Source organism: Simochromis diagramma, unplaced genomic scaffold (genome assembly GCF_900408965.1).
Source record: "Simochromis diagramma unplaced genomic scaffold, fSimDia1.1 OVJJ01000449.1, whole genome shotgun sequence".
Classification (NCBI taxonomy): Eukaryota; Metazoa; Chordata; class Actinopteri; order Cichliformes; family Cichlidae; genus Simochromis; species Simochromis diagramma.
The window spans coordinates 488365-516007 of record NW_024387274.1 but is presented as its reverse complement, the minus strand read 5'-3'; the positions used below and the strand labels follow the sequence as shown (position 1 = coordinate 516007).

The 27643-nt window shown below is 38.7% G+C and overlaps 3 protein-coding genes across 4 annotated transcripts in view; 1 reads left to right on the top strand and 2 right to left on the bottom strand.

Annotated features, from left to right (window-relative positions):
- Positions 1–2644, bottom strand: part of glcci1a (glucocorticoid induced 1a) — a 30418-nt gene extending 27774 nt beyond the window's left edge. The window contains 2 exon segments of the mRNA XM_040002597.1: positions 1163–1444; positions 2602–2644. Coding sequence (XP_039858531.1) covers positions 1163–1444; positions 2602–2644 — 325 coding nt within the window.
- An 8790-nt stretch (positions 2645–11434) lies between these two features.
- umad1 (UBAP1-MVB12-associated (UMA) domain containing 1) lies at positions 11435–22255 on the bottom strand. Of its 2 annotated transcripts, none has more exons than XM_040002616.1 (4): positions 22139–22255; positions 19464–19552; positions 15302–15387; positions 11435–14894 (listed from the first exon to the last, which is right to left on the bottom strand). In XM_040002616.1, the coding sequence occupies exons 2-4, from the start codon at positions 19543–19545 to the stop codon at positions 14619–14621; spliced, it is 444 nt and encodes a 147-aa protein (XP_039858550.1). In that variant the 5' UTR covers positions 19546–19552; positions 22139–22255; the 3' UTR covers positions 11435–14618. The 2 variants fall into 2 exon arrangements, with proteins under 2 accessions (XP_039858550.1, XP_039858551.1); XM_040002617.1 differs by lacking the exon at positions 22139–22255 and adding an exon at positions 21941–22120.
- Positions 22256–22361: 106 nt separating this feature from the next.
- Positions 22362–24992, top strand: rpa3 (replication protein A3). The gene is made up of 4 exons (XM_040002618.1): positions 22362–22558; positions 22694–22768; positions 24623–24734; positions 24813–24992. Exons 1-4 carry the CDS (start codon positions 22460–22462, stop codon positions 24893–24895), a joined length of 369 nt encoding a protein of 122 aa, XP_039858552.1. The 5' UTR covers positions 22362–22459; the 3' UTR covers positions 24896–24992.
- Positions 24993–27643: the final 2651 nt, after the last annotated feature.

Below are 27643 nucleotides of genomic sequence, written 5' to 3'. Positions count from 1 at the left end.
TGTGTCTGTGTTGCACATGAGCCTGATAAATACTGGCGTGTAGACAGAGACATGGATGATATTCTTCTGCGTGCATGCAGTCTGAGAGACTAGCCTACTTGCTCATAGTTTCCGTTTGTCTCTTAGGCCCCAATTACCAAAAGACCTAAATACAGTCAGCTGACAACATATTTTATTTCCCTTCCACTGACAGCAAACAGGTACATTTAGCAGATGAATAAAAAAAAAAAACCTGTTTGATGGAAATCTGGATAACCATCGATAACACTCAGATCAGAGAGTCGTGTTTATCTTCGACAGAGCAGCTGCATCATCGCCACCACACTGGAGTCTACAGCCTGACGTCGTTACCTCGTCACAATGTACCGTAGAAATCCTGTTTATCAGCTAATATCAAGTTATTGATTTTAAATAGTTGCTATACAGTGCCCCAACAATAAAACTGAACGCATGGGCGGAGCTGAAATAGTATTTAACTTCGGATGATAACAACCCGACTATGGCGAACATATGGCGATGATGTACCTCTTTGCTATTTCTAGCATCCAGCATCAGATAGGTCGACTGCATTACGACACACGTAGAGTGCTAGCAACTAGCCTAGCATAGCTCCCGAGTGTGGTGAGCTCTGACTTTGCTACAAGGGGGATGGTGCGCTAAACTACAGCTAGCTATTGAAATGTGTTATAATAAATGCTATACTGGCTTTAAACAAACACTCCCGGCCTTTGTCTGAATTATGACAATGAAATCTTGAATTTGGCGCAAGTCCATTTCACATGAAATTAAGTAATTTATGAGTTGCTTCGACTGTTTGTTCCCTTTCCTCGGTATTTTGAGTCACCAAAACACAACGCGGCCCCCGCTTTTCGAACAGCATGAAAAATTAAGTATTTTATTTTCTCCGGTACTGAACAGGGGCCTACACATAGGCCGAACGCGAGGGTGGAACGTAACTATTCGGAAACAGGTTGGGTCTTTTTTTAATCAAAGGACGCATTTGTTCATTTATCGTCGAAACCATTCTATTGCCCGATTTGTCAAGCTACTTTGGTTTGGCGGTCGCTCAGTAGGTGACTGAACACCACTTAGCATAGCACGAAGCTAAACGATGATGGGTGCATTTAGGATAAACTTCATTTGCTAGACAGGAAGCGGTTACCTTTGGGAACAGGCAAGCTCCTGCTGTACAGCGGTGACACTCTCTGCCTGTGGACCAGGTTGCCGTCCGAGTCACTTCCACCCGGGTTGGCGGGACTGGAGCAACTGGACGTCGTAGGTCCTGTGTTGCTCCCGGCTAGAGGAAGAGGGGGGGTTGAGTTGTGTTGAATTCTACGCAGAAGCCGGTACAGTACCGTGACGCGGAGCGGCTGCACGCGGATCGTGGCGGTGGAGGTGTTACTGCTGCAGATAGAGATGAGGCTGTGGGAGAGGCGCCGAGTTTATTCCGCTGTTGTCGCTGGGACGAACTCGCTGTTGGCTGACCTGACTACCAGCAATTACTTCATTAGATTGTTTGTGATGTTAACATGGCGAACGTGAACAATTCCTTTTATAAGCTCACATTTTCACAAACGGAATTGCTTTTAACACAGTTGACAAAAGCTGTCCATGAAGTACACTTTGCCTTTCAGGTTACGAAAAATTCTCAACTTCAATTGACATGGCATGATTTCCACTTGTGCGCTGATTCTGAATAAAAATATTTTTTGGCCGAATACAAACTTATGTTGCCACGCTTGCATATTTATTTGCACCTTAAAGTCAAACTAGTCCTCCCCCAAACCAACCACTCTCCAATACAGCAACGCAGTTACCTATCACTTCATATTTTTTACGTGACGCCAGAGCCACTGAGGCACGCCCACCTGGAGGACAAAACGGTACTGCGGTCCTTTGCCCTCCCGGCTTTGATCGCTTCGAGTTTAACTCGAAGATGCCACATAGTTGCTGTGCTATTGGATGCATAGCCCAACGTTTATTTACAACTGTCAGAAGCGTGTAGACTCTTAAGGGTCTCAAATTGAAATGAGCTGTGGGCCACTGCTGGCACTGTCATCTCATGTGAGGGCTACTTTAGGGTTCAAGTAGTACAAACAAACAAGAAAACACCCACAAATAATTCTGGAAATGCAGTGTTTTGTTTGTTTTTGAATTTTAAATATTGTATAACAAGACAAAACTCCAAACGTGAACACACATTTTTTCTCACTTTCTCACTAACTAACTGAAGCCTTTTACTGGTATTTAAATTTGTACTTGGTACTTTCTTTCTGGCCAGACACATGGCAGCACCTCTGCTATCATTTTTGTTCACATTTAACTAAAATAAAAATGCAGATATAAGTGTACACATTAGTTTTTGACTGCTAGTGAAAATTGTTTTCTTTACAAATAACTCTCACTGAACTAACACAACCAATCCCTCAACATGTTTGTACTCTCTGCTCATATTGCCTTCATATTAAATATTTTTTTGCTTTTTAAAGAAAGCATTTTAACATTGAGCTCAACAACAAACAAATCCTCTCTAACAAAAAAAAGTAACTTCGTGGGCCAAACTCCATTATATTTCTTCATGTCAATATACGTAGCACTTACCTTTGCTAATGATGGGGAAATTCTTGTTGTTCACCTCCCACATGGTGGCGTTATTTACCCATCCACATAAAAAAATGTAGCTGTCCGTATTTTGAAAGCTTTCACTCTGGCAACAGGGTAATATGAGGGATTGTCTACAAGATACACGTAGATGTCACCGGACTGGAGCTGTGTGAGACATGTATCCACTTTCGGGGATTAAAATAAAGCTGCTGTGATATAATGTGGGCCACAAATTACCAGAATGCATAGTTTCTCTTCATATCTTCCTTTTGCCTCCATGGATGGATGATCCAAGTAGTTATTTAATACAAAAGTTATGTAGATAGATATATGAGGGGTTGTACAAGCCAAAATCTAGTCCCTCATTCTCACACATACATTCTTCTTTTACATCCATATATCTGGATCCTCACATACTATCTTGCAAATATATTAACACTTACCTATTTTACACACACACACACACACACACACAGTATTTATCATTTACTCTTACAGACATACGTTTTGACTCTCACATATATGCATTTTCTAAGCAGGAAGTCACTATTAAACCAGACAGTAATATACACTTGGAACATTTGTTTTACTAATCAAGACCTGACCAGAAGAACTAAGCAAAGAAGCTATTCAAAACCATTCAGTTTTCTTTACTAGTATTGTTTTTAATTTGGGGAGTAAGTAGCAATGGAAATGCCATAAGATTTTTTAAATAATGTATTGGAATGTATTGAGCAAATTCAAAGAGAGACTACAGATTCTTTGTTCTTCAGAAGAACTAGTTGATCACATTCAAACCTTTTCTGGAATTTCTTTTTTCAGAACCGGTAGAATACTTGTGCACTTTCACCACAGGGAGGGTAATCCCCTCTTCAGATGTGTCAGGGCATAGTCAACAATGCAGGAATGGATAACCCAGATATGAATGGTATTTGTAAAAGTGACTGTGGTACTAGTGAATACAGAGCACTATCAGTTGGAGACAATGTTGTTACACTTGATGACGAAGATGATGGCAGTCACAGTATTGTATTGCAACCTTGTTCATTTTCTTGAGAGAAAATCCTAAAATATAAAAACATATTACATTAACAAAAGAGACCCATTTACATCAGAGGAAGAAGGACCACAAAGGATATTTAATTTATGGTAGTTGTGATTGTATGGAGCTCCGCAAGGGACATGGGAGAAAAAAAATTAAGATAAACTTTTGGGAGATCTCGCAAAACTTTTGCAAGATCTCACAAAACAATGTGCCGGGAGAGCGGTGTTCCCCCCGGCTATAGTAGGTCTCGACCTCCCGTTAGCTTCGAGATGGTGGGTGTCAGACGTCTCCGAAAACATCGGAGCACTTTTGCAAATATGTGATGTCTTGTAAATCGAGCAGATATTTGACGTTTACACAGCTACATTCACGCCTCAAAATATCTTAAAAGTTTATTTTGTGACCCAGAAAGAGTAATATTACAACTAAGTAGCTGCCGCCATTGTTGGAATTCAACTTTTGCGAGATCCCGAGTTAGTTTTGCGAGATCTCGCAAAAGTTCATCTTCATTTTTTCCCCTCCCATATCCCTTGTGGGGCTCCGTATGATTGTTTGTTTTTTGTTAGTCTAGTATCATTAGAAATGTTGCCACCGATTTAAACTCAAAGACAGTTTAAAGTTATCGTCCATTTCATGCATGTTGCCAGTTTGGATATTATTTTAAGACATTTATCAGTATAATTATATGCAGTGTTGGGGAGTAACGGAATACATGTACCGCCGTTACGTATTTAAAATACAAAATATGAGTAACTGTATTCTGTTACAGTTACCGTTTAAATAGGTGGTATTTAGAATACAGTTACTTTAATGAAATAAATGGATTACACGGCGGTATTTTCCTGTTTCATATTGTTTGGGTTTTATTTGTTCTGTCGTTCTGTTGTTCCAGGCGGCAGCGTTACGGTTGCCATGGTTACAGGGTGACGCGCTCTCTCTGCGACTGTGTGTTTCCTGGATGAGAGAGCAAGTACGTACTCGCGTTCTCGGCGAGACCGGTCTTGCCGAGACCGCACGGGAGTACGGACTTGCCGAGAACGCGAGCACGGACTCACGTTTTGTACAATTGGAACACCAGCGTACTTGATGATGTCACAGGTCCGGAGTTTTTACTGCCGTCCCCTCTTAATTTAACTGTGAGTAATATGTTATGAAGCTTAACTTTAATCACAGCCAAACCGGTTTACTCAGGAACAAATAAAACACTGAAATAAACCAAACATTAACATTTAGAAGTGATCTAAGTGACTTATATATCATGTTTAACCTCAGTAGTGAAATCTCAATTAATAAAAGTAGTTTACATGTACATACGTGTACATACCTTAATAAAACAAGCAGGTGAGATGTTAGAACGCTTTTATTTTTATTTTAGTGGACACTCAATACAATAGACAGCTACTGGGGTTTGTTTAACCTGAGTAGCGAAAAGACCGCAGGGGGTTTAAAACGATGTGCTGGGAGTCCGCTGTTCTCGCCGGCTCTAGTGATCCTCGACCTCGCTGTCTGCTATGGAGCTGGCGGGTCACAGACGTCTCCGAAAACGTCGGAGTGCGTTTGGAAATATATGATATCTTGATAAATCGAGCAGATATTTGAAGTTTACACAGCTATTTGAAAATAACTTAAAAGTTTATTTTGTGACCCAGAAAGAGTAATATTTAAATGTTTTTAGCCCCGCTCGTCCGCCATTGGCGCGTTTGAGTTTTGGACGAAATGCATTCTGGGATATTTAGCTGTACCAAGTCCACACAAGTCACCACCGATGCATGCTCGATAAAACGGGCGGAGCGAGAACACATCCGGGACTTGTGTGGGTCAACTTTTCTTGCGAGAGACAGAGAGAGGCGTTGAAAGGCTGCTCCAACGGAACTTATTGTTTTGGAGGAAAACACGAACACGGTGTACAGTCGAGTCTTAATAGCTTACTTACAACTGGGCTCGTCAGGCTCTCTTCTTGGCTGAAGTGGTTATTATTATATTTACATGCTTCCAGCTCCCGTTTTTGCTCGATGACAACTCGTACCTTTCCACTCCCCTTTTTCTCCCTCCTCGCGCTCACAGACACATAACGTGTATGGCAGTCCATTCTCCCTGCAACACGGACTACACTGCCCATGATGCTACATTCTTTAGAGCTATGCTTGTAGCATTCTGCCTGTTAGCTTAGCACAACAACAACAACGAAAAGGCGCTCTCTCACCCAGGAAACACACAGTCGCAGAGAGAGAGAGAGAGAGAGAGCGTAGCCCTGTAACCATGGCAACCATAACGCTGCCGCCTGGAACAACAGAACGTAGCTGTCAAACAAAACCCAAACAGTCCTGACCCGCGACAAAATGAAACAGGAAAGTACCGCAGTGTAATCCATTTATTTCAACAAAGTAACTGTATTCTGAATACCACCTTTTTAAACGGTAACTGTAACGGAATACATGTACCGCCGTTACGTATTTAAAATACAAAATATGAGGAACGGAATACAGTTACTCATATTTTGTATTTTAAATACGTAATGGCGGTACATGTATTCCGTTACTCCCCAACACTGCCTACATCTTCCTATTCAGAAAGCAGAATTTCCGAGTTCTGAGTACAATCGAAAGCACCACGACTGCAGTTTTTGTGTTGGATGTAAAAAGCAGGCTAGGATAGAATCAGGCATGGGATTTCTCTCGTGGAAATGTGCACATTATTTTTTCCTTTCTATTGGTAGGTGGCACAGTGCACTTGTGGCAAGTAAGCAAGCTAGAAGACTGGCAATCTTGCTGGGTATCCAGAGTAAAACCAAAGTTACTTTCCCTAGTAACTAGTTACTCTGAAAGTAATGAGTAACTTGAAGTAACTGAGTTACTTTTGATAGAAGTAACTAGTAATGTAACTAAGTTACTAATTTAAAGTAACTTACCCAACACTGATAATAACCACTGCAGCCAAGAAGAGAGCCTGACGAGCCCAGTTGTAAGTAAGCTGTTAAGACTCGACTGTACACCGTGTTCGTGTTTTCCTCCAAAACAATAAGTTCCGTTGGAGCAGCCTTTCAAATCCCCTCTCTCTCTAAAACTTGACCCAGACAACAAAGTAAAGCTATTTTTCCGGCTACGAGCCCGACAAGGAACCCGAAGTATTAACCAGAGGTCCCTTTATTACAGTTCGGAGCCGCGGACGTTCAGTAATAGTAATAAATCACACAGCAATAGTACATTCATGTAGTTGTAAAAAGCATGATAATATATTAAGTAATCCAACGTATTCAGAATACGTTACTCTCATTGAGTAATGTAATGGAATACGTTACAAACATACATTTTGGGGCATGTATTCTGTAATCTGTAATGGAATACATTTTAAAAGTAACCTTCCCAACACTGACTATATGAGCTCCAAACCTTTGTCTTTACATTTTACAACCACATTTCATGTTAAAACACAGTGTTAAATGACTCAGAAATCAAATACTACTAAAATTCTAAAGTTTTTTGACTATGTAGAACTCAATAAGAAATAAAGAAATCAGTGGTCATTTTACCAACTGATGTGGCCCTTTTGACACATTAACAAGACTAAAACTGACACCATGAGTGTTAATACAGTCAGTAAATACATTAAACAGTGGGATTTTGTATCAAATAGAATCAAGAGTTCTATAAACAATTTTAAAGGAGAACACCAGAGAACAAAAACAACAAACAAAAAAGCAAGAAAAGAAAAAACAACTTACATATTGATTCACTAAAAAAAAATGCATTGATTTTGTTTTGCTTTTTGTTTTTTAAATCAAATCTAAAAAAAATTGGAACATGCTTACTTTAATCTCAGAACTACTGAATATAAGGTTCTCAGAAGATGTTATTGTCATCATCTCACTACAAGATTCTGGAACAAGTAAAATGCAGGAGTAAGGTTGTCCTCACAGTAAAGAGGGTATCCTCAACACAGAAACAAAATGACATAGGAAATTTGATTTGTATACATTTTGCTGTAAAAGCCTGATTTGAGTGCAAGAGGAAAATCATGGTTAGTTGCACTAATATACAGTATTGGACCTGACTTGTGTAATATAATATCACTGTTAAGATCTCTTTTAGAAAGAAATGCCATGCCCTGCAAATCTTAACCACATTCTCATTAGTTTGGCATTCAATTTATGACCATTTGCCTGCTTGTAGAAAAATAACCTACAGTAACATTTAAGCAAACAGTTGGAGCAACTGTCAAAAATGTAATTAAAAACAAAACAAAAAACACGTACTTTTAACTTAAGACTATCAACATTAACTTCTATCAATATCTCTGTTTCTACACTCATTTTATAAGAGTGTGTGATGTTTGTTGTATATTTGCTGCTATGACAACTCAGTTTCCCTCTGGGATTAATAAAGTTTCTCTGATTCTGATTGACACAACACGTCAAACCCTACATGCAACTTCTGCTTCTGTTCGGTATCTCTCCAGAAAGGAATGAAAACTTCTTTAGCATGCCTTCTATTACTGCCAACTTGAGAAAAGTGAAGAGGCTGTCAAGAAGGTCAGCTGTGAGGATTGAAGGGGGTCAAAGGTCTCTGGGTGAGCTTAGATTGTGCGAGTGTTCGCAGTCCATCCTGAAATCTGAATCATAATCACAATGACCTTTTAAAGTATTTTTATTGGTGTATGAACGTATTTTAAAATTTGCTATTTACATCTTTTTTTTTTAAAAAAGAAAAAAAAGAACTGATAATATATAAAAGAAGTGTATATCCAAATCTACATTTTTCATGTATTGTAGTCACCTGTGGAGGCAGTTCTTTAGCTATACACAAAGAACTATCTCACCAAATCTCAGAAACAAGGCAGTCTGCATGGGTTTGAGTTACTCATCAAATAAATATGTACTTGTTCCTTTGAGAGGAACCGATTGCAAATGAAATAAACGAATGAAAATAAATAAAATGTTACAGAGATCACAGTTCATGATATTTAAAAGTTGCAGTTTGCGATTTAGCCCTCTTGAACATTGTAATTGCTATTGCATATAAGATTGGAATATGATGGCAAGAGAAGTAAAAACACGCAAATAGCACTCTTATAAAATACCTTTTAAACAATCTGCAAAACATGCATGAAACAGAAATGACGATTTAAATCCAATGAGGCTTGAGTAAAAATAGGCAAATCAAATAAAACTAAATGCTCCAGTTCCATGGCTAAAAATGTTTCCAACCTTTTTTTCTTGTACAAAAACTTAAAATTTAAAGCTATTCTTTCCCAGGTTTTTTTATTTTTATTTATTCATTTATTTATTTTCTGGGCTTTTAAAACAAATATTTTAGATATTATCCATCTCTTCTACAGTGTTGTAGATATTGACCCATTTACAACAGAGCTGGACTGATGTCTTCTAGCAAGGGGACATCGTTCCAAACTTTATCCAGAAAAATTAAATAAGAACAACAAAAAGAATAAAACCAAGCTTTAGTTAAGGCTAATGTTACCACAGGCAGATTCATGTTAGAGGCATTGTGGGTTACATAAGTCATGACTGACTGAGAATCACTGAGAATCTCGGTCTCTGAGATTAAACGTGAACAACACGGGGAGCTCAAATTCCAAAAGCCAACAGAAATGAAGTGTAACAAAGTATTTCAGTATAACATAAAATAATCCAATAAAGGGAAATGAAACTTAAAAAAGTGAAAAATGAAGATATGTATAAAACAAATTAATTAGAAGAAATGAATATTGTCATTTAATGCAGTTAGAAAAGATTATTTTCTTATGACAAAGCAGGAATCAGGGAGAGAAAGTGTTGACAGGCAGGGATGAAAAATGATACTAATCAAACGTCTCAGTGTCAGAAGCAGATAGACCCGGCCCTGGGTCAACCTTCTCCTTGAGCACAAAGGCTGGAGCAAAATGACAGACAAGCACCATCAGCACCGTCAGACTTACATCCAAGGGCAGATTTTGGTAAAAATTCCACAGCTTCACCTCAACCCCACTCTAAACCTGAAAAACAAGCTTCAACATCAACCAATCTCCCCCAGCTAGCACAATAGAGGAACTGCTCTGATTTTAATGCAGACTTAGAAGCTACTTCCTTTTCTTCCAGGAATGAATGAACCACAACACTCATTATTCCTGAAGTGGAATTTAAACCAACAGAAACTAAAATAAAGGCTGATTATTTTAAAGTGGAGACACACCACCTCATCAGGAGTCAATGGCAGGTGGTCAGAAAATGGCATCACCCTCAGCCTTACAGGGGGACCAGCAGCATATACAAATGCCAAAATCACGCTGTATAGCAACTTCACCAGCCTATGGCTACAGAGATGAAGGATTTTGGAGAGACAGACAGCTGCAGAAGGTGGAGGAAGAATGAATGAAGTCTGTTTTTAGTGTGGGCCACAAATCATTGGGTTAAAGGTTGTCCTGAAAAGCACAACACTCAGGCCGAGTGACTCGGGGCAGAACTTGAGAAAGGGAAGGGTCCTCAGCATAGCAACAAAAAGTAAAAAATGAAAATAAGACACACACGCACACATATAGGGAATGCATTAACAAGCCTACTAATACACACACACACAGAAGCAATGCAGGTTTAAACGTTCCAAGGATTTCTTAGAGGCTGACTCCGAAATGTATAAAGATGCCACAGTTCTGTCTCAAGGGATCCCTGATAAGTATAAACACGCACTCAAATTGCTGCAGGATTCACATTCTTTGGACATACGATAGAAACCAACAAAAACAGAGTTGATAAATTACATCTATTAGAACTAGCAAAGATTTACTAGATTCTCTTCAGTTGCATGGTTGCACGGTGGCACGGTGGTTAGCACTGTTCTCAGGTTCGAGTCCACCATCTCGTGGCTCAAGAGTTGGCAGTTCGTCTTGTAATCGGAAGGTTGCTAGCTCGAGCCCCGGCTTGGACAGTCTCGGCCGTTGTGTCCTTGGGCAAGACACTTCACCTACTGCCTACTGGTGATGGCCAGAGGGGCCGATGCCGCGATATGACAGCCTCGCTTCTGTCAGCCTGCCCCAGGGCAGCTGTGGCTACAACTGTAGCTGCCTCCACCAGTGTGTGAATGTGAGAGTGAATGAATAGTGGAATTGTAAAGCGCTTTGAGGGTGTCGAAAAGCACTAAATACAATCCATTATTATTATCTCACCGGGCCTTTCTGTGTGGAATTTGCATGTTCCCCTGTGTTTGTGTGGGTTGTCTGCAGATAGTCCGGCTTCCTCTCACAGTCCAAAGACAGGCAATTAGTGGGGTTAGGTTAATTGATGATTCTTAAATGCCCAAGAGGTGAATGCAAGTGTGAATGGTTACCTGTCTCTCTGTGTCAGATTACCAGATTACCACACCTGTCCAGGATGTACCCTGCTGCTCAGTCTATGGCAGCTGGGATAAGCTTTAGCCCCCTCATGACCCCCATAAGGGCAAATGGAACGAATGAATGGATGGACTAGACATTCACTTGAAGCTCTGTGACAACAAATGCATCCAACTAATCTCCCAACATGGCAGAACAGAAAGGCATGATGTTTAGTGATACATGTTGTACCTTCTTCCATTCATGGCTCACAAGACATTTTATAGAGTAAAGTAATCAAGTTCCAGGTCGAGAAAGATTAGGTCCCAAAACCAAACAAGTAAGCAGGTCAGTATGAAGACGGGTAAAGTTCTAAGTTTATTTTTGAAACTATGACATTCCCCAAAGAAAGCAATAAAAAGAGTAGCAATAAAATGTCCAGATATTTTAAAAAAGGAGACAAAATAACTATACGGACACAAGGTAAACAATGCTCAACAACAATTTATTGGTGAAAGAAAATGTCCCCAGTAACAATCAAGGCCACACATTACCAACAGATTCCTCGAGGAATAGGATGGGCCAAAAAAGATTCCATCTCAGCAAACCTCAACTTAAGAGGTCAATCTGACCATTGCTACACACACACAGCACGCACACACACACACACACATGCCCGTTCAGCTATCTTAGTGAGGACCTTAATTGACATAATGGTTTCCCTAGCCCCTTATCCTAACCCTAACCATTAAAAATGAATGCCTAACCCTAACCATAACCTAATTGTAACCCTGACACTAAAACCACATTTTGAGCCTCAAAAAGGCCTTAAAATGTGTGAGGACCGGTGTGTGTGTCCTCACAAGTGACTGTTGGTTCTCAAAAGTATAGTAGAATGCAGATTTTGGTACTCACAAAGACAGCTAGACAGGAACACACACACACACAGTGACGCAGTGCCACTAGTAACTGGTTAAAAAGCTTACAGGATGTTGAAACTACATCCATTGTAGAAACCCATGTGTGAATTCAGCATATTGATAATTTAATATGAATTTACCTAAAGGTAAAGTTTGAGTGTCACCCATGACTTGCATGAATCCTCATGACATCTGAAGTACAAGTATCAATATATTAATGCTGATTACAACAGTGAATGTTTAAATGCAAAAAGTGGGATACAATTAACCCGTGTATAGCATATATTCAATGCTCACAAGATGTTTTGCAGAGTAAAATGTGCACTAGCTCAGGAAAGGCAAGGTACCATTAGCATGTACATTTACTGGATTAAAAATACTGGGGGCTGCCAGTGCTACCTCTCAGCCTCCTAGTAAAAATATCCATGATAATGAAAATCCCAAGAGAATTTCAGAAAAGTTGGCATCTGACGTTGAGGTTAAGGTCACAGAGACTCAATCTGAGAGTTTTATTAGATGAATCCATGGTATGAATTTGAATTTCCCAGGTGACTTCCTTCTGAAGTTTTAGAAAACTTGACCTCTGACCTTAAGGTCAAGCTCACTGAGAGCTTGACCTAAAGGTCTTGAAAGTCATTCAAGATTTTTTAGTAACTGCACCTAGGGTATGAATTTCAAAATCTGTTCAAGTGACCAAGTTACTGACCAAGTCAGTGCCTTTTCAACCAAGTTCAACATCCTCACATGACGAGGGTTTACATTTCATAGTGTTTGAATTGTTGGCAAACAGACAAATACAAAAATGAGTTTTTTCTTGGAGGAAAAATCAAATTCATAACTTGAGGCCATTTTTGTAACAGGGGCCACCATGCAAATGTGCAACCCCCCCCCCCCCCCAAAAAAAAAAAGAAAAAAAAGAAAAACAACAACAACAACAACAAACTTGACATGTTAAAAATGTTGATGAGGAAAAATAGGGACATTAGTCTTGTGAAGCAAGAAGGCAGTTCTGGGCATATCCAAAGATAATTTACTTAACTGGATATTAAAGGCTGGATCCAGTGCCAGAAAACACACCAAGCAGCTGGCACTGGCCTGGAACCACAGAGTTGCTGAGCACTAAGCTGGAATCAGTGACATCAGTTGTTATGGGGATGTAAATTTACCAGTGATGTGGATTCTGCTACTATGTAACATTCAGTTCTTTGTCAAAATAATGGATAGTTCTTGGAAGACACTAAGGCAGAAGTTGCACCTTTATGGCACAGGAACCAGTAACAGTGGGTTTAGGTCTCAGAGCAGATGTGCTGAGACCTGAATCCAAAGTGTATCTCGATCTTTACAGAATGTCAGTCCTCACTTAGATTGTCACATATTGTCAGGCAGTTGTGCAGGAACTCTGCACGTGGAAGATGGTGCGAACATTCGCATTAACAGCAGCCATTCTATTTCCATTGCAGTGGAATCCAGGCTAAAGATATAAGGTATGTAGCTATGGCTCTACAACAACCGTGAATGGGACCAAGCTGTCTGCTGCATGTCTGTTTGTTGTCTGCCTATATAATGACTTTTACATAGTTATAGACAGCAGCAGTCTGTTTTATGAGAGACTGCTGGTTTCTCAAAAATTGTAGTGGCTCTGATTTTTAAGGAATCTGTTTTGAGCCCCAGCCAGCAGGTGAACTGGTAATGGATACTTGGAGGTACCCATTTTATGTTATGGTTTTTCTTCCTGAAGAAGAAAAACCATAACGAAGAAATGTCCTACAGCAGCGGTTCCAACAGTCGGAATGAGCCAATGTGCCTCAAACAGATTCTCTGGTACAAAAGAGAAGAAACAAATAAAATTAGAAAAAGAAAAACAGCAGAATAGCAAAAAAACCCCAAACTGTTTGCTTTACTGGTTATGCAGTACAGCAAACTTTATAAACATGCAATGACCAACAAAACGGTCATTGCATGTTTATAAGGAAAACAAAATAGACACAGAATCTCTTCATTTTAGAGCAGAAATTGCGACATCTTATTGTGGTGGAGGTGTTTGTATGTCGTGATCCTAGGAGCTATGTGGTTGGGTCAATTTGCCATGATACGGTTTCCCAATTGTTCCTGGGTGAGGAGACCAATAAAGAGCAATTCAGAAACCATTGGTTTCTTTGCTAAGACAGCAAAGAAACCAAGGAACAAGTCTACACTTGGGGGGAGGTTTCTGGGCTCTCACCCTGAAGCCAGGCCCGGGGAGTGGCCGCTGGCTGGGCCTTAGCCCGTGGGGCTGGAAACAGCTACATGGAGGTGAAAAAAACATGATCTTAACTGCTCAAAGGGATTCCTGAAGCGCTGACAATGGGGCCAGAGTTGTAATAACCTGGAGTTTTCATTTTGCTAATCACAGTAACCCTATACTTCATTATATCTACAGAGTGTAACTTGAAAAAATGTCTTACCATGTTTTAGGCAATCACAACCTAAACTGTCCGTCTGCGTTTAAGTTAAGCAGCACACCATGAGCAACACACAGAGTTTAAGAACGCCTTTCATTTCCTATAAAACTGTGACCTTTTTGGGATCAACAGTACAATTTGACCATATATTCATTATATTTCAGCAACCCTACATTTAAATTAATTTAATTTTGTGTCATTTAGATGAGGTTTGATTTGTTCTCTTCAATATGTTATAAAGTCAGCTATGGCAGCCTACCAGCTCTGTTCCCCATAGTGTGAACTATGGAATATTGCAGTTCAAAGAAACTAGGCGTTGTGAAGAATAGAATTCTCTAAAGTGAAGTCGTATTGAAAGCTGGCTAGATTATAATTTATGTCCCGGGACAGCAATATATCAGGGATGAGGGGGAATCCTGCCTGCATGGCCAGGACATGAGGAGCCAAAGTGAAGGGGACATCCCCGAGGAGATCTGGAAGAGTCGAATGTGCTTCCACTGCTCGAGGTCTCATCGTTGTCCCCATGTTGTGTGAAGTTGCTGGGAACTTTGTGTCATACTGCGGATCTGGAGTTGAGCAGGACGACTATGAAGAAAGGGAGAGATGTTCCTTGTGAGTGTACAATGTTGAAACCAGTTTTGTGCAACATTCTGCCCGAATTCTGCCCTGAAGTTCAATTTATGTCTTATTCTGCTGGATAAGATTTAGATTACTGGGTTGTGTCAGACATTTGTGTTAATGTGGAGGCTCTGAATAGATGCATCTCACAGTTTTCTGTACAGTGAGACAATGGCGCAAACAGTAATTCACAAACATGCAGTTACAAGTATAATTAGAGTCTAAAGCAAAGTGCCTAATTAGACATAAAGCAGTCAATGCTAAAGTAGTGAGGCTTGGGAAGTAAATGTGAAATGATCAGAAGGCGAGCGATGAGGCTTCTGCTTAAGCTCAGTGTTAAAGAGCTTGAAGAGTGATCGTGGCATGCTGCTCACCTTTGATGCTTGCACTATGACATTTGTTGAGGGCTGTGTGACGTTCATGGTTTGCAGCTTCTGTCTCTGTTCTTCAACTGTCTCGGCTGGAGATCAAACAGGACAGACAGCTTAATGTTTACTAGAAACAAATACTGAAGAAACAAGAAGAAATAAGGCTTCTCACCCCAAAAAAAATATATTCTATTCATTAATAAATATTTATTTACCTCATTTTCAAGATGCATGTGAACATGAAACATCATAATCAGCAAACACAATTAACAGCTATGGTATCAATTATAAAACAAACAAATTAATTAATTAATTAAAAAGTTAAATCATACATTCCCTCGTTCTTGAGTTAACGCGTTCAGAAGATTTTCAGAAAACTGGACCTCTGATTTTGAGGTAACAAATAAGGGAATTCAGAATTTGATGGCAGCAAGAGGTCTTAAAAGTCGGCAAAACTGGGAGACCAGTGTATAGCACACAGTCACGTTACAGGTCAGTAACGTGATTGGGTACAAAAAGACCGTCACAGAAAAGTAAAGCTAGACAGAGATCCACCAATCTTCAAAAAACTACAATAAAGAGAAGCCAAAATGAGACAAATATGGCCTCTGTGTCGAGTCCCTGTCAGTGCTCTTGCTGTATCGTTTTAAATTAACTAAAGGTTGCTCAGAGAGTTTATACGGAGAGTTTTTCTTTAAAAACCAACAAACAAAAAAGAATTACAGTAGTCCAAACTAGAGGTAAAAATGCATGAATTGGATGATATTGTGCAAATGGAAGAAAGCAGTCCTACAAATTTGTTTAATAAGCAAATTAAAGGACTTATCCTGGTCAAAAACGACTCCAAGATGTCTCATAGTGTTACTAGAAGCCAAGGCAATGCAATACCTGGTTAGAGACTGTGTTTCTGAGATTTTTAGGTCTAAATACAATAACCTCAGTTTTATCTGAATTTATAATTAATTATAAATTATATAAATTACTTCTAATTTATAAATTAGAAATCATCCTCTCTTTGTCTTTAAGACATTCATGCAGTGTAACTAATTGGTATATGTCATCTGAATCTGGATCCTTAGCTGGGAGAAACTGGCACTAACAGCAGCATTTCTTTGTTTATCAAATGTGAAGCTGCTGTCAAAAATCACCCGCAGGTTTTGGAATTTTCCAAAGGGCCAACTTTGGAAAAGACTGAAATCCCCCTGGCCGCCTTTACTATCAAAGCTGAGGGGATAACAATTTGATGAAAGTGGTCGGAGTGCTAAAACAGACCTAAGCAGATCATGATTATTCGTAATCAAAGACAATAAAAAATACAAGTCTGATCAACTTGTTAGTAGAGAAATGTAGTCTGAGTAGAGGAAATGTCTATTCTAGTTGTCTAGATTTTGTGTGTATAGACTTGATCCATCATCAGCCCTTTTTACTCATGTCTGAGTTTGAGATGATAAGAACTGTGTGGCCGACCCATCGTTATATTTTGGAACAAGAAAAACAGTGTTAAATGTTGGAAGGGTTAAACACAGAATTATGATGTGAATTATGTGAATTTGCTGAGAGTTAAATATGCTCAGTACTGATCAGCACATAATCAGTTAAATATAAAGATGTTTGAGTTTGGCTAAAATGATGAATAAGAATAAAAGTAAGAAAAGAAAATAATGATTTTTTGAGACACGCCTAACTCAGACCTAACTGACAGCCTGTGTAGAAACAGCCTTGAGAGATGTGAGAGTGGCTGTGTGTGTGTGTGTGTGTGTGTGTGTGTGTGTGTGTGTGAGAGAGAGAGAGAGAAAGAGAGTGAATGAGAGCACATACAGGACACAACACGCTGATTTCTGAATGTCTGACTTTTAAAGTGTGTGATTTAGTGAAAGGGGGATTGTACTCAGTATATTGTGTTGAGTAAATTGTGGTTAACAAACACAGATTTTTAAAGCATTTAGACATAAAGGGAGTATGCTAAAGAACGTGCTAATAAAATCTGAACTGAATGAAATGTGAAGTAAATCTTATTGATATGTGACTGAATGATCAAATGTAATTAAATTTTCCATGTTAACAGAGAACGATAGAGAGAGAGATAAGGTGGGGCTGAAGATTAGTGAATCTTATGTAAACAACTGATGGGTTAAATAGATATTAGAGAGAGAGAGAGAAGGGTGGGGCGAGTGGGGCACATAACAAGTATAAACTGGGATGCCTGGAGGCGTTGTGGGTCAGTCTCCGGAGCCCTGCCAGATGAGCAGTTCAAAGGACTGGATTCCAGAAGTTTACCGTTGGAGATTCCAACAAAGGCGCCAAGGGGAGTTTGTCCACGGTGGACTCACAGATTGCATTTGGCCCTATTTCATCATTATGATCATCATCAGGGTTGGATTATAATTCTGAGAAGGATTTGAACTTCCATCGTTTTCTAAGTGGAAGTTGCAGCTTCTCAAGACTTCCAAGCTGTTGCCTGCTTTGTTACCATCTTTGAGAAGATGTGGAATCTATCAAGGAAACCTGGTTTACTGATTATTCCCATTAACACAGAGCAGTGAGGTGGAACACATCTTCAGTGCTGGAAGTGGCCACCACACCACCAACCTCTCTCCCCTCAAAGATAAGAACAAAACATGCATATAACCTTAAAGTGAGTTAATTAAATTAATAGAATTTAAGTGATTTGATTTTTTTTTTTTTTATGTTTTTCTTTTTATTATTTTATTGCTCCTGCCCAGCTGCTTTAATAAAAACCTGCAATTAAAGTCTAAACTGTCGACATTCCCTTTTTGACCCTTTGTGAAACAATAAAGGTATAAATCTAAGTATTAATCTATATTAGTCCAAATAGCTCTAATTCGCTGCTCAAGCCTTTCCAAGTAATATTTTCCCTTGGGCCTGTTGTATGGGCCTCTGAAACCAACTCAGATTAACAAGTGCCACAAACGACACGGGAGCGGCAATAACAGGTGTTACTTATAAGATCTGACCTGCAAGGCTACTCTGGTTTGTTCATATCAGGCCAAGCAGGGAAGACACTTGGACGTCAAGGGAGTCAGGCTGAGCAAGTGGCCTCAGCCACATTGACTCCAGAAACCTGCACTATCTGGGTACGGATAACAGGATCAGGGATTAGACGTTTTAATGAGACAGCTGGAATCAACTTTCTGTATAGGGGTTTTGTGGGTCTACTGATCAATAGGGGATGACATTTAAAAGAGGAGTGAGTGTCAGGAAGTCTAAAAGGTACCACTTCTGTTTTTTCTCTCTTTTTTTTAAACTAATGGAGTATTAAGAGTTAAAAAGAGTATTGGACTTAAAAATGGATCCTTGGGGGATCCCACAAGTGAGGGGAGCAGGTGTTGAAGAAAAGTCAATTAACATGTCAGAAAGCTTCTGCCTGTTAAATAACATCTAAACCATCGAAAGCAGTGACTCAACACAGCGCTCTAGTCTAGAGATTAGGATAACTGTCTCAGCACTTAGGTCTAAAAGCGTGAGAATCGCCCAAGTCGGTAATTAATAAATGACCATTAAAAACTTTTAAAAGTGCTTATGCTGTGCTATGATGTGGTTTGAAACCAGACTGAAATGTGACACTATTAGCTTTCAGAAAAGCCTAAAGCTAGTGGAAGACAACTTTCTATAGCACCTTAGAGAGAAAGAGCAATTTAGAGATCTATCTAAATTGTGTGTTCTGTGCGTTCACATTTGCAGTTTTGTCTTGTTATACAATATTTAAAATTTTAAAACAACAAACAAAACATTTTTGGAAATATTTGTGGGTGTTTTCTTGTTTGTTTGGTTTTTGTACCACTTGAACAGTGGCTCTCACAAGAGGTGACAGTGCCAGCAGTGGCTCACAGCTCATTTAAGTTTGAGACACCAGCCAGTAAAACTGTGTGTAGGCTCTACATAAGAGCAATGCACAACACCACTGGTCTTTTGTCATGCAGTACATGCTACAGGGTATGAGGATGGTTGAAAGGAACAAAACACACAACTCCAACCACATTCTGGAGTTGTGAGTTCATTTTAACATTACAGTGCTTCCTGTCAGAGGTGCATACCTGTATGTGAATGTGCAGATAACCATACATCACTAAGAAAAACTCTTAAAAATTTGTAAAACAAGTTGTAAACTTCAGCTTTATATATAGTTTCATTTTAATATGTTCCTTACCAACAATAACAAATCCTCCATCTACTTCCTTGTCTGGGGTTGACTTCTTTGAGTCCTTACGCAGTCCAAACAAGCTCCACATGATAAACCTGTGTAAAGAAAAACCCAAAAAAACCCAAAAACAACCCCACCCAAAAACAGAAGAAGCAATAGGTTAGATGAAGAGCCAGTGCATTATACGTTTCGCATTCATTCATTTTATCATGCTTACTGTCGAGAAAGCGTAACAACAGACTGATTCACTCGAAGTTCAAATGTCAGTAAACAGAAACAGCTGGGATATTTCTGTTATCTGAAGGTTAGTTTTGTAGAAGCTTCAGGGAACCCTTAGGAATGTTCTCAGGTTTTTACATAACTTGAGAAAAGTTTAGGATTGTGCTTTAGTTTCTTGTGTGGTATGCAAATGCAAGTGATAAATGTAATAATGTCATGAAAAAATATATCCATGTCTTTGAATAACTCCGTTAACTGAGGAGACAGTTTCCCCCTTTTTCTTTGTTTGAAATCACTGAATTTGCTACTAGACATTTAAATCTGTAAGTTCTACCACTTCTACCACAGTCAGGTAGTGTACTAATTTTTAGTCTAGAAAAGGGTCTCCCAGCACACCCTCAAAATATGTTTGGATGTGCCAGGTCTGGAATTCCAACATGTGAGTTCACAGGCATTACCTTCAGAACAACAAGGGTAACATTTTAAGGGAAAACTGCTTAAATTTAACTATTTTTGGTGCTGCTAATTTAACAAGTTGATGATTCTGTCATGTGTTCCTTACTTTGTGTGTTTTGGTGCAGCCCTGAAGGTGTACCTATCTGTGACTTTTACCAGTGTGAGAGCAGCAGCACAGAATCCTTAATATTTGTTTAAAGATAAATGTCTCTCTGTTGGCACCTATGAATTCCAGCAAACAAATAGCACTACAGAGTACACTATTTGCACTTGTAAAAAAAATGTATTCCTCATCCCAGTTTAATGGTCGCCTTCTTTTTTTTTGGCTGCTCCCTCTTTTAGGGATTTTAACAACAGATCATCTGCCTCTATCTCACTCTATACCCAGCATCCTCTGCTGTCACACCCATTCCAATGTTAAGAAACACAATTTTTCTTTTTCATTTAGCCTCTGAAACTGGATTCAAACTGAAAACCTTCAGTTGATCTACCTTTTAGGCTACACCTGTTACTTGTAGCTGTCCACCCTAACACAGCAGGCTTTAAAACTAGCTCTGATCCAAAAAGCAGAATCCATTCTTATTGGAATGCAACCAATATTGTTCTTTTTTTCTACTTTGAATTCAAATGGTCTGCTATTGAAGAGGTCTGACTATGTATCCCATACATATCAGGTATATCACTGCTTACAGAAGATCTCAAGGAGCCGCGTGACAGGAAGAACACGAGATAGAAATGACTCCCTCAGCAAGTCATCTAAAAATACTTCCTCATAAAGACATCTACTACACCACACCGTAACTTCACGACAATATATGCATCCGGTTCTGTCATTCACTTATCGTTCTGCCATGCCTAGATGTTCTGCCACACAGAATATATCTTTCTACCCGCCTTTATATAATATATATAATTTATCAACATCCATTCTTTGACTTGAGCAGCCACACTGTGCTACTAAACGACTGTGTTGTTACACCATAACTATTATAGGCTGACATTTCATGTGATCAGTGCTGTGAATATCTGTTAGTGACAAATAAATTCATTAATAGAAATTACAGAAATATTGCACTTGCATTTGTTCAAAGTTTATGCTGGTTGAACTGCAGCAAACATTTAGAGAAGCAAACAGGAAAATACTAAACAAATATATTAAGAAATGATTTTATGCTGAAGAGTGAGTGCAGGTAACGTATTTCGGTTCTGGATACCATCTTTGGGCCATTGTTTTGTCTCAATCCAGTTTATTTTTTTCCAGTCATTGTATTGGAACCACAAAAATAAAAATACATTATGCGTAGTGAACCACAGTATATTTCATTCGGTATCTCCAATGTGTGGAATCCCATTTTGAAAGACGCATCTCTTTAACTTCACAGAAGTCTGCTAACGACTTGTGAAATGTGTATTCTGCTGAGATCTCACTACATATTTACAGTCTCGGTGCTCTACAGGACTATTGCCTGATATTCTCAACAGTGGAGTTTCGCTAAAAAAAAAAACGTTCACAGAACGTCCTTGTTTGTTGAGACTTCACATCTTTGTTCTGAAAACCGACGATAAACGTCAAATCCGTTCTACACATAATTTAGTCAAAGAAAAAGCCAAGGCGAACGACGTTGAATCACTTTAAACAAACGGGCGTATTTAAGGTTTTCATGGGCATATGAATGTAGAAATGTATCACAACTTATTAGTGATACATTTCTTTTAAAGTGACCCTGGTCGCTGTCTACCCTTCGGTCGTGTTTTGAGAGCCCAAACAACAGCCATGGCTCTATAGAAAGTGAAAATGGCACTCTTACTATCGTTACTTGTCGAATTCAGAAAGCCTTAATAAAGTCAGTTCTTGTTCCTTTAGTGTTTACTGCCAGTTATTGGTGCCACTCGTTTACTTCCTGTTCGTGTTACCTTCGCTCAGCATTACAAAAAATATCAGAATATTCTATCATATTTTCGCCCTTTAGGATCACCCGAGTTATTATGACGGTGAATTCACTGACCTTAAAGCGGTCCTTGTCCACGTAGAAATTATCAGTGTTCTTTTTTGTAAAATTCGTGCTGTCAGCAATATGTAGCGGAATGATTCGTTGTCGTTTCCGCGGAAGAAAATGTTAGAGCACAACGGATATGGCTTGGAAAAATGAGAGGCGCTTGTTTTGTATTCCCCTTTGGCCGTAATTTCAAGTGCCGCGTTTTTTCATGTAATGTGAGTAAGCCGCCCGCCTGAGCTGCGCCTTTGTACTAAAGCTCAGGACTACGCGTTTCCCGCGCTGTGTTGCGCTGTCGAAGGTCCAGGAACGTGAAAGAAGCTAACTGTAAAGATGGCAAGTCTACTGGACGCTTCTAAACCAAGAATAAACTGCTCTATGCTGTCACAGCACATTGGCAGAGGTGTCTGCTTCGTTGGGCGCGTTGAAAAGGTGGGTTTTGGCTAGTGCTAGTTAAACTATTTTTTAACAATTATAAATATGGATTAACCTACACCTGCATATATGCACTGGCCCACTCTGTTAACAGCAAGGACATAAAGTATTAGTTTTGCTTTTCTTGACCAGGTTCACCCAACAGGAAAAACGTTCAGTGTGTCTGATGGAGAAGGAAAGAGCGCTACGGTAGAATTGAACGAACCTGTGAGTACTGCCATAATTTATGGCATCAGTTTGCCTACACGTTTCAGGGTGAGCGGTGCTGGTGGTACGAAGTATGTGGTACAACTGGTCTGTGGACCACTCTTGTTTGCTTGTACCGTGTTTGTTGGTCATATTCTCCGCGTAGGAGCTTCGCTCGCCGCCGCATCGTCATCACACAGTCACTTCTATTAATGCCTGCCCGCACAGGGAGTCGCTGCAGTATTCTGAACGACGTGTCGGATAAGCTCAACTATACAGCTGTGACTGTAATTATGAGGGGAGATTTCAGTGTTAATGATCAATTCCTAGATAGATTTCCTCCCAAATACAGCACTCATAACTTTATTCTGTCATAGTTATGTAGTTAGTCACAGTATGTTTCTTTCTGTGGTCAACACTACACATTTAATCAGTGATGGGAATAAGAGCGTGGGGAACATCACAAGCCTGATACCTGCAAGCTTGCCCATATGGAAAAAATATATAAATCTTATAAAGTTTGTATCTGTCTTGTGTGAAACTTGTATGAAAAGCATACAAGAGTGAAAACAGATATAAGATCCCTTGAAAAATTATATAATGAAACTTGTATGTTTTGGATACTTACTAAAACTATATATGAAAGTAATGAGAAAGTGGCCACTTTCATGAGTAAATCATATAAGTTTTTACTATTTCTTTTCCATATGGGCCTTTATCTTATAGTGGACAGAAATTATATTTTGAAGAGGCACCAATAATTTATGTCCCATCTTATTTGATGCAGAATATCTGATTGTTCTGAATAGTTTGTAAAAAATGCATTGGCTGCATTTTTAGGTAAATAGCTGCATTTAACTTTGTTGTTTGCAAAAACTGTGCATAGGTTTTTAAAATGTACAATTTCTGTTTGCATTTCAAGTTATGAAAAAGGATTTGTTAAACAGTAAAAAACGTAACTCTTCTACTCGGATTTTATGTTTTTAAGTCTGATTTTTAGATTATTGTGCTAATACAGAATGCCAAAATGGAAAAACGAACTGTAAATTCAGACATGTGAGGTTGTGCTGAAAAGAATGACACCAAACAAGCCAAGATGAACAGTTTTTAAAGGTGAAATTTAGAGGTAAATGAAAAGTAGTCAGAAACAGCCAATTATACCCTGGACCCCACAGGGTTAAACTTTTTTTTAAAAGTAATGTTATAGTTACTTTACCAAGTAATTAGTTACTTTTAGAATATAGTAACTGAGTTACTAATTCACTTACTTTTTTAAAGAAGTAACTATTACTAATTACCTTTTCAAAGTAACTTGCCCAACACTGCATTTAACAAACAAAGAGCATATCAATAAAAAAAAAAAGCAAGAATTCACGAGACAAAATAAAAGAACTGAAATTAAAAAGGGCGCTCTTTTGTGCTTATAACATATAAAAATGGAAACAAACAAACAAATCACTTAAGATACATCAAGTATATTCGATATATCCGCCCACCCGTAGTTGGTTGCAGTTGATAGACTTACATTAGTTTATGTTAGCTAACTAATAAGAGAACAGTGGAGTCAAGGAGACTAAAACAAAAAACAGTCTACAGGGGTCACTGTGGGCTGCCCATGGCTGCAACAATGAGTTTTCTGTTAAGAAACCTGCTCTTGCTTTGTTATATTAATCTGCCTACATCTATATTGTTTTAAAAGTATATTAAAATATAAATAAATTTAACTGAATTGAAAGTCTTGAGCAGAGATTGTTGACTTTCAATAAACACAGGGGGGATTAAAATATTAATGCAAAATGAAGGTGGAGTGTTGGCAAAATGGCTGGTTAAAATTTCATTCAGAAACTTTCAATAACTATTTGGTTCTTTTCTTAGCTTGAAGAAGAGCTGAGTGGCATTGTGGAGGTCATTGGTATGGTGTCCAGCAAAGGAGTAATAACCACCACCACATACAACATCCTACGAGAGGACAAAGGCATTCCCTTTGGTACGTCTCTCTAGACTGATTGAGTAAAGTTTTGTTCCTGATCTGTGACTCAGTGTGCTGTGTCTGCTTATCCCACAGATTTGGAGCTGTATAATGAAGCCCTGAAGGTCATTCACGACTTTCCTCAGTACTACCCGTTTGAAGTGGCTGCAAGTGGATGAAGATTGGCTTCATTGTTTTTGTGTCTCATTTTACATGTTGGAGAGAATAGTGTGGTACAAAATATTTGCATTAAAATGAAAACCTTTGTTAATCACATGTCACTGAAGGTTCTTTTTTCTTCTTTTTTTTATGATAAACTGTAAAATAAGTGGGTAATACTTTATGTACTCAAATATAAACAAATTTAAAAGACACAATAGAGTGACAGCAACAGCAGAATTTCATGTCCACAGTGGCACAGACTGGAATTTACAGCACTGACACTTGAATGGGAAGTCTTCAGCTGGCTAATTTTACTCTTGTCAGTTTCAGCTAGTTTCACATTATGTTTAGCTGAGCTTTCAAACCAATCGGAGAGTAGAATACGTTACACTTCATAATTCATTTGTAATACATTTTCTTGGCAGCACAAGAACTAAGAGTCATAAAAAGGTTAAATGTAGAGACAAAATATAGAAGCTGAATGGCTTAACCAGGGGTCAGCAACCGTTAACACCCAAAGAGCCATTTGGAGCCGGTTTCCACGCAAAAGAAAACACTGGGAGCCGCAAATACTTTCTGACATCTAAAATGAAGATAACACTGTATATATTGTTTTTTACATTTATGCTTTGTGTGAACAACTAAGGTGTGTTGCTTATTAAATCCATGAAGTGCTACAGAGAAAATTACATTTTATTTATGTAATTAACACATTTTGAACTGAAAGAAATATAACAAAAGGAAAGCTGAACTAAAATGATCCAGCAAACAAAAACTGTTGTGAGCTTCTAATTTATTTTCCCAAACCACGTGGAACCGCAGTATAAGGACTAAAGAGCCGCAGGTTGCCGACCCCTGGGCTTAACAAACCCAGTTGCTAAAAGGAAAAGAAATATATATAAATATATATTTCTTTAGACTGAAGGAAGTGAGTTTCAGAGCCGAGGAGCAGAGTGACGGAAAGCTCTGTTCCCCACAGTGATGACACGAGCAGAAGCAACAACAAGATGAGTGGCAGACGAAGATCTGAGAGAGCAGGAAACAGTGGTGATATGAAGCAGATCACAGAGATGAGGGGTAAGGTTATGGATGCACTTACATATGAGATGTAAGATTTTAAAGTTTATCCTGGCTTCTATGGGCAACCAGTGAAGCTGTTGAAGAAATGGGGTGATCTGGTCTCTTAAGGGAGTATGAGTTATGACCCGAGCTGCAGAATTCTGAAGAAGTTGAATTTTATGGAGGGACTTACTGGGGAGACTAAATAAGAGGGAGTTGCAATAATCGATCTGGGAAGTAATAAGACTATGGATGAGGATGGCAGCAGCATGGGGAGTAAGGAAGGGACGAAGTCGGTTAATGTTACGTAAGTGATAGTATGCAGAAAGGGTTATGTAATTGATGTGAGACTGAAATGAGAGAGTACTGTCAAGTATGACACCCAAACTCAAACCCATAAGTATTTGGACAGCGATTCAGATTTTTGTAGTTTTGACAATCAAGTGAAAATTGGTTAAAATGTGGTTGTGGTTGAAAGGTTTTAATGGTGATCACAGGAAGAATGCTAGAAACACGTTTTTCTTCCACTCAGCCTGAGCTCACATCTCTGTAACGGCTCCTCCTCTTTGCTGCGTGTAAACAGACTCCAGCTCCATGTTAAACTGCCAGAGTCATCATCACTGCTGCTGTTGTGTTATTAATGTTACTTGTAACTTAACAATAAATACTTTTTATACTGATCATATCAAATACAGAGTTATGGGAAACTTAAACTTAGTGTCAAAATAATTAAATATGACTCTTGGTTTAAGGTTATTGCTGTTTTAAATTGTGTAACATATAAATAGAAAATTTTAATTAGATAATATTTAACCCCCAGCTAAAATAGTGGTGCTATACATGGTCCAAAACTGGGCTGATTTAACTGCATCATAAGAAGTGTTTTTACTAATTTTTTAAATCATACTTACAGTGTTCATATTGATTAAGTGTTGTACTAGAAGTCTCTTGAGTTCAAAGTTAATAAAACGTAAAATGATTAAGTTGCATTCAATTTGTATCAAGCAAATGTAAAAGTCTTAATGTCTTGATGCATGATCGATCATCCAGGTCAGTAAATCCCAAAGGTTGATTCTGTTCATCTGGACGTTTTCAGTGGGAGAAACATTTCGTCACTCATCCAAGTGACTTCTTCAGAATATTACGTAACTGCAAATTATGTTTGTTTTTTTTTTAATTTAGTTGAACTTCAAACCCATAAATCATGTTATTCCTAGCATTGTGTATTCACTAAGGGCTAAGTCTGATTTGCTCAATTAAAGACTCAGAATGCTAGTGTGCATTATATAATTATTCACAGGTTTCAGACACATACCCGACTCACTACCCTACCCTAAAGTAATGTTCTTTTCATCTATCCATGGAGGAAAAATTAAGATATGAAGAGAAACTATGAATTTTGGGGACTTGTGATCCATATACTGGTCTGACAGCTTTATTTAAATCCCTGAAAGTGGCGACTTTTATTTACAGTTCTGCAGTGTGTTTAAAACAGCTGCATTTCACTGGACAGCAATGTGTTAAAATAATCTGGTGTGATCTTACAGGATAGAAATATTTGTCAGGACAAATTATTTGTTGTGTACAGTTGAGTACTCGTCCACATACTGCAACATAATGAAATTACCATTAAAATATGATAGCTGATGATATATGGGTTTTGTTTTGTTTTTTTGCATTCTTGGTTTATTGCAATGAATAAAGAT

What these genes read in the sequence shown, in the direction of transcription:
- rpa3 (XM_040002618.1), top strand. Translation starts at nt 22,460, where the DNA reads ATGGCAAGTCTACTGGACGCTTCTAAACCAAGAATAAACTGCTCTATG. An exon ending in TCGTTGGGCGCGTTGAAAAG is followed by an intron (nt 22,559 to 22,693) that starts GTGGGTTTTGGC and finishes TTTCTTGACCAG; the next exon opens with GTTCACCCAACAGGAAAAAC. An exon ending in CGGTAGAATTGAACGAACCT is followed by an intron (nt 22,769 to 24,622) that starts GTGAGTACTGCC and finishes TTCTTTTCTTAG; the next exon opens with CTTGAAGAAGAGCTGAGTGG.
- umad1 (XM_040002616.1), bottom strand. Translation starts at nt 19,545, where the DNA reads ATGTGGAGCTTGTTTGGACTGCGTAAGGACTCAAAGAAGTCAACCCCA. An exon ending in TGGAGGATTTGTTATTGTTG is followed by an intron (nt 15,388 to 19,463) that starts GTAAGGAACATA and finishes TTTGATCTCCAG; the next exon opens with CCGAGACAGTTGAAGAACAG. An exon ending in TCATAGTGCAAGCATCAAAG is followed by an intron (nt 14,895 to 15,301) that starts GTGAGCAGCATG and finishes CTTTCTTCATAG; the next exon opens with TCGTCCTGCTCAACTCCAGA.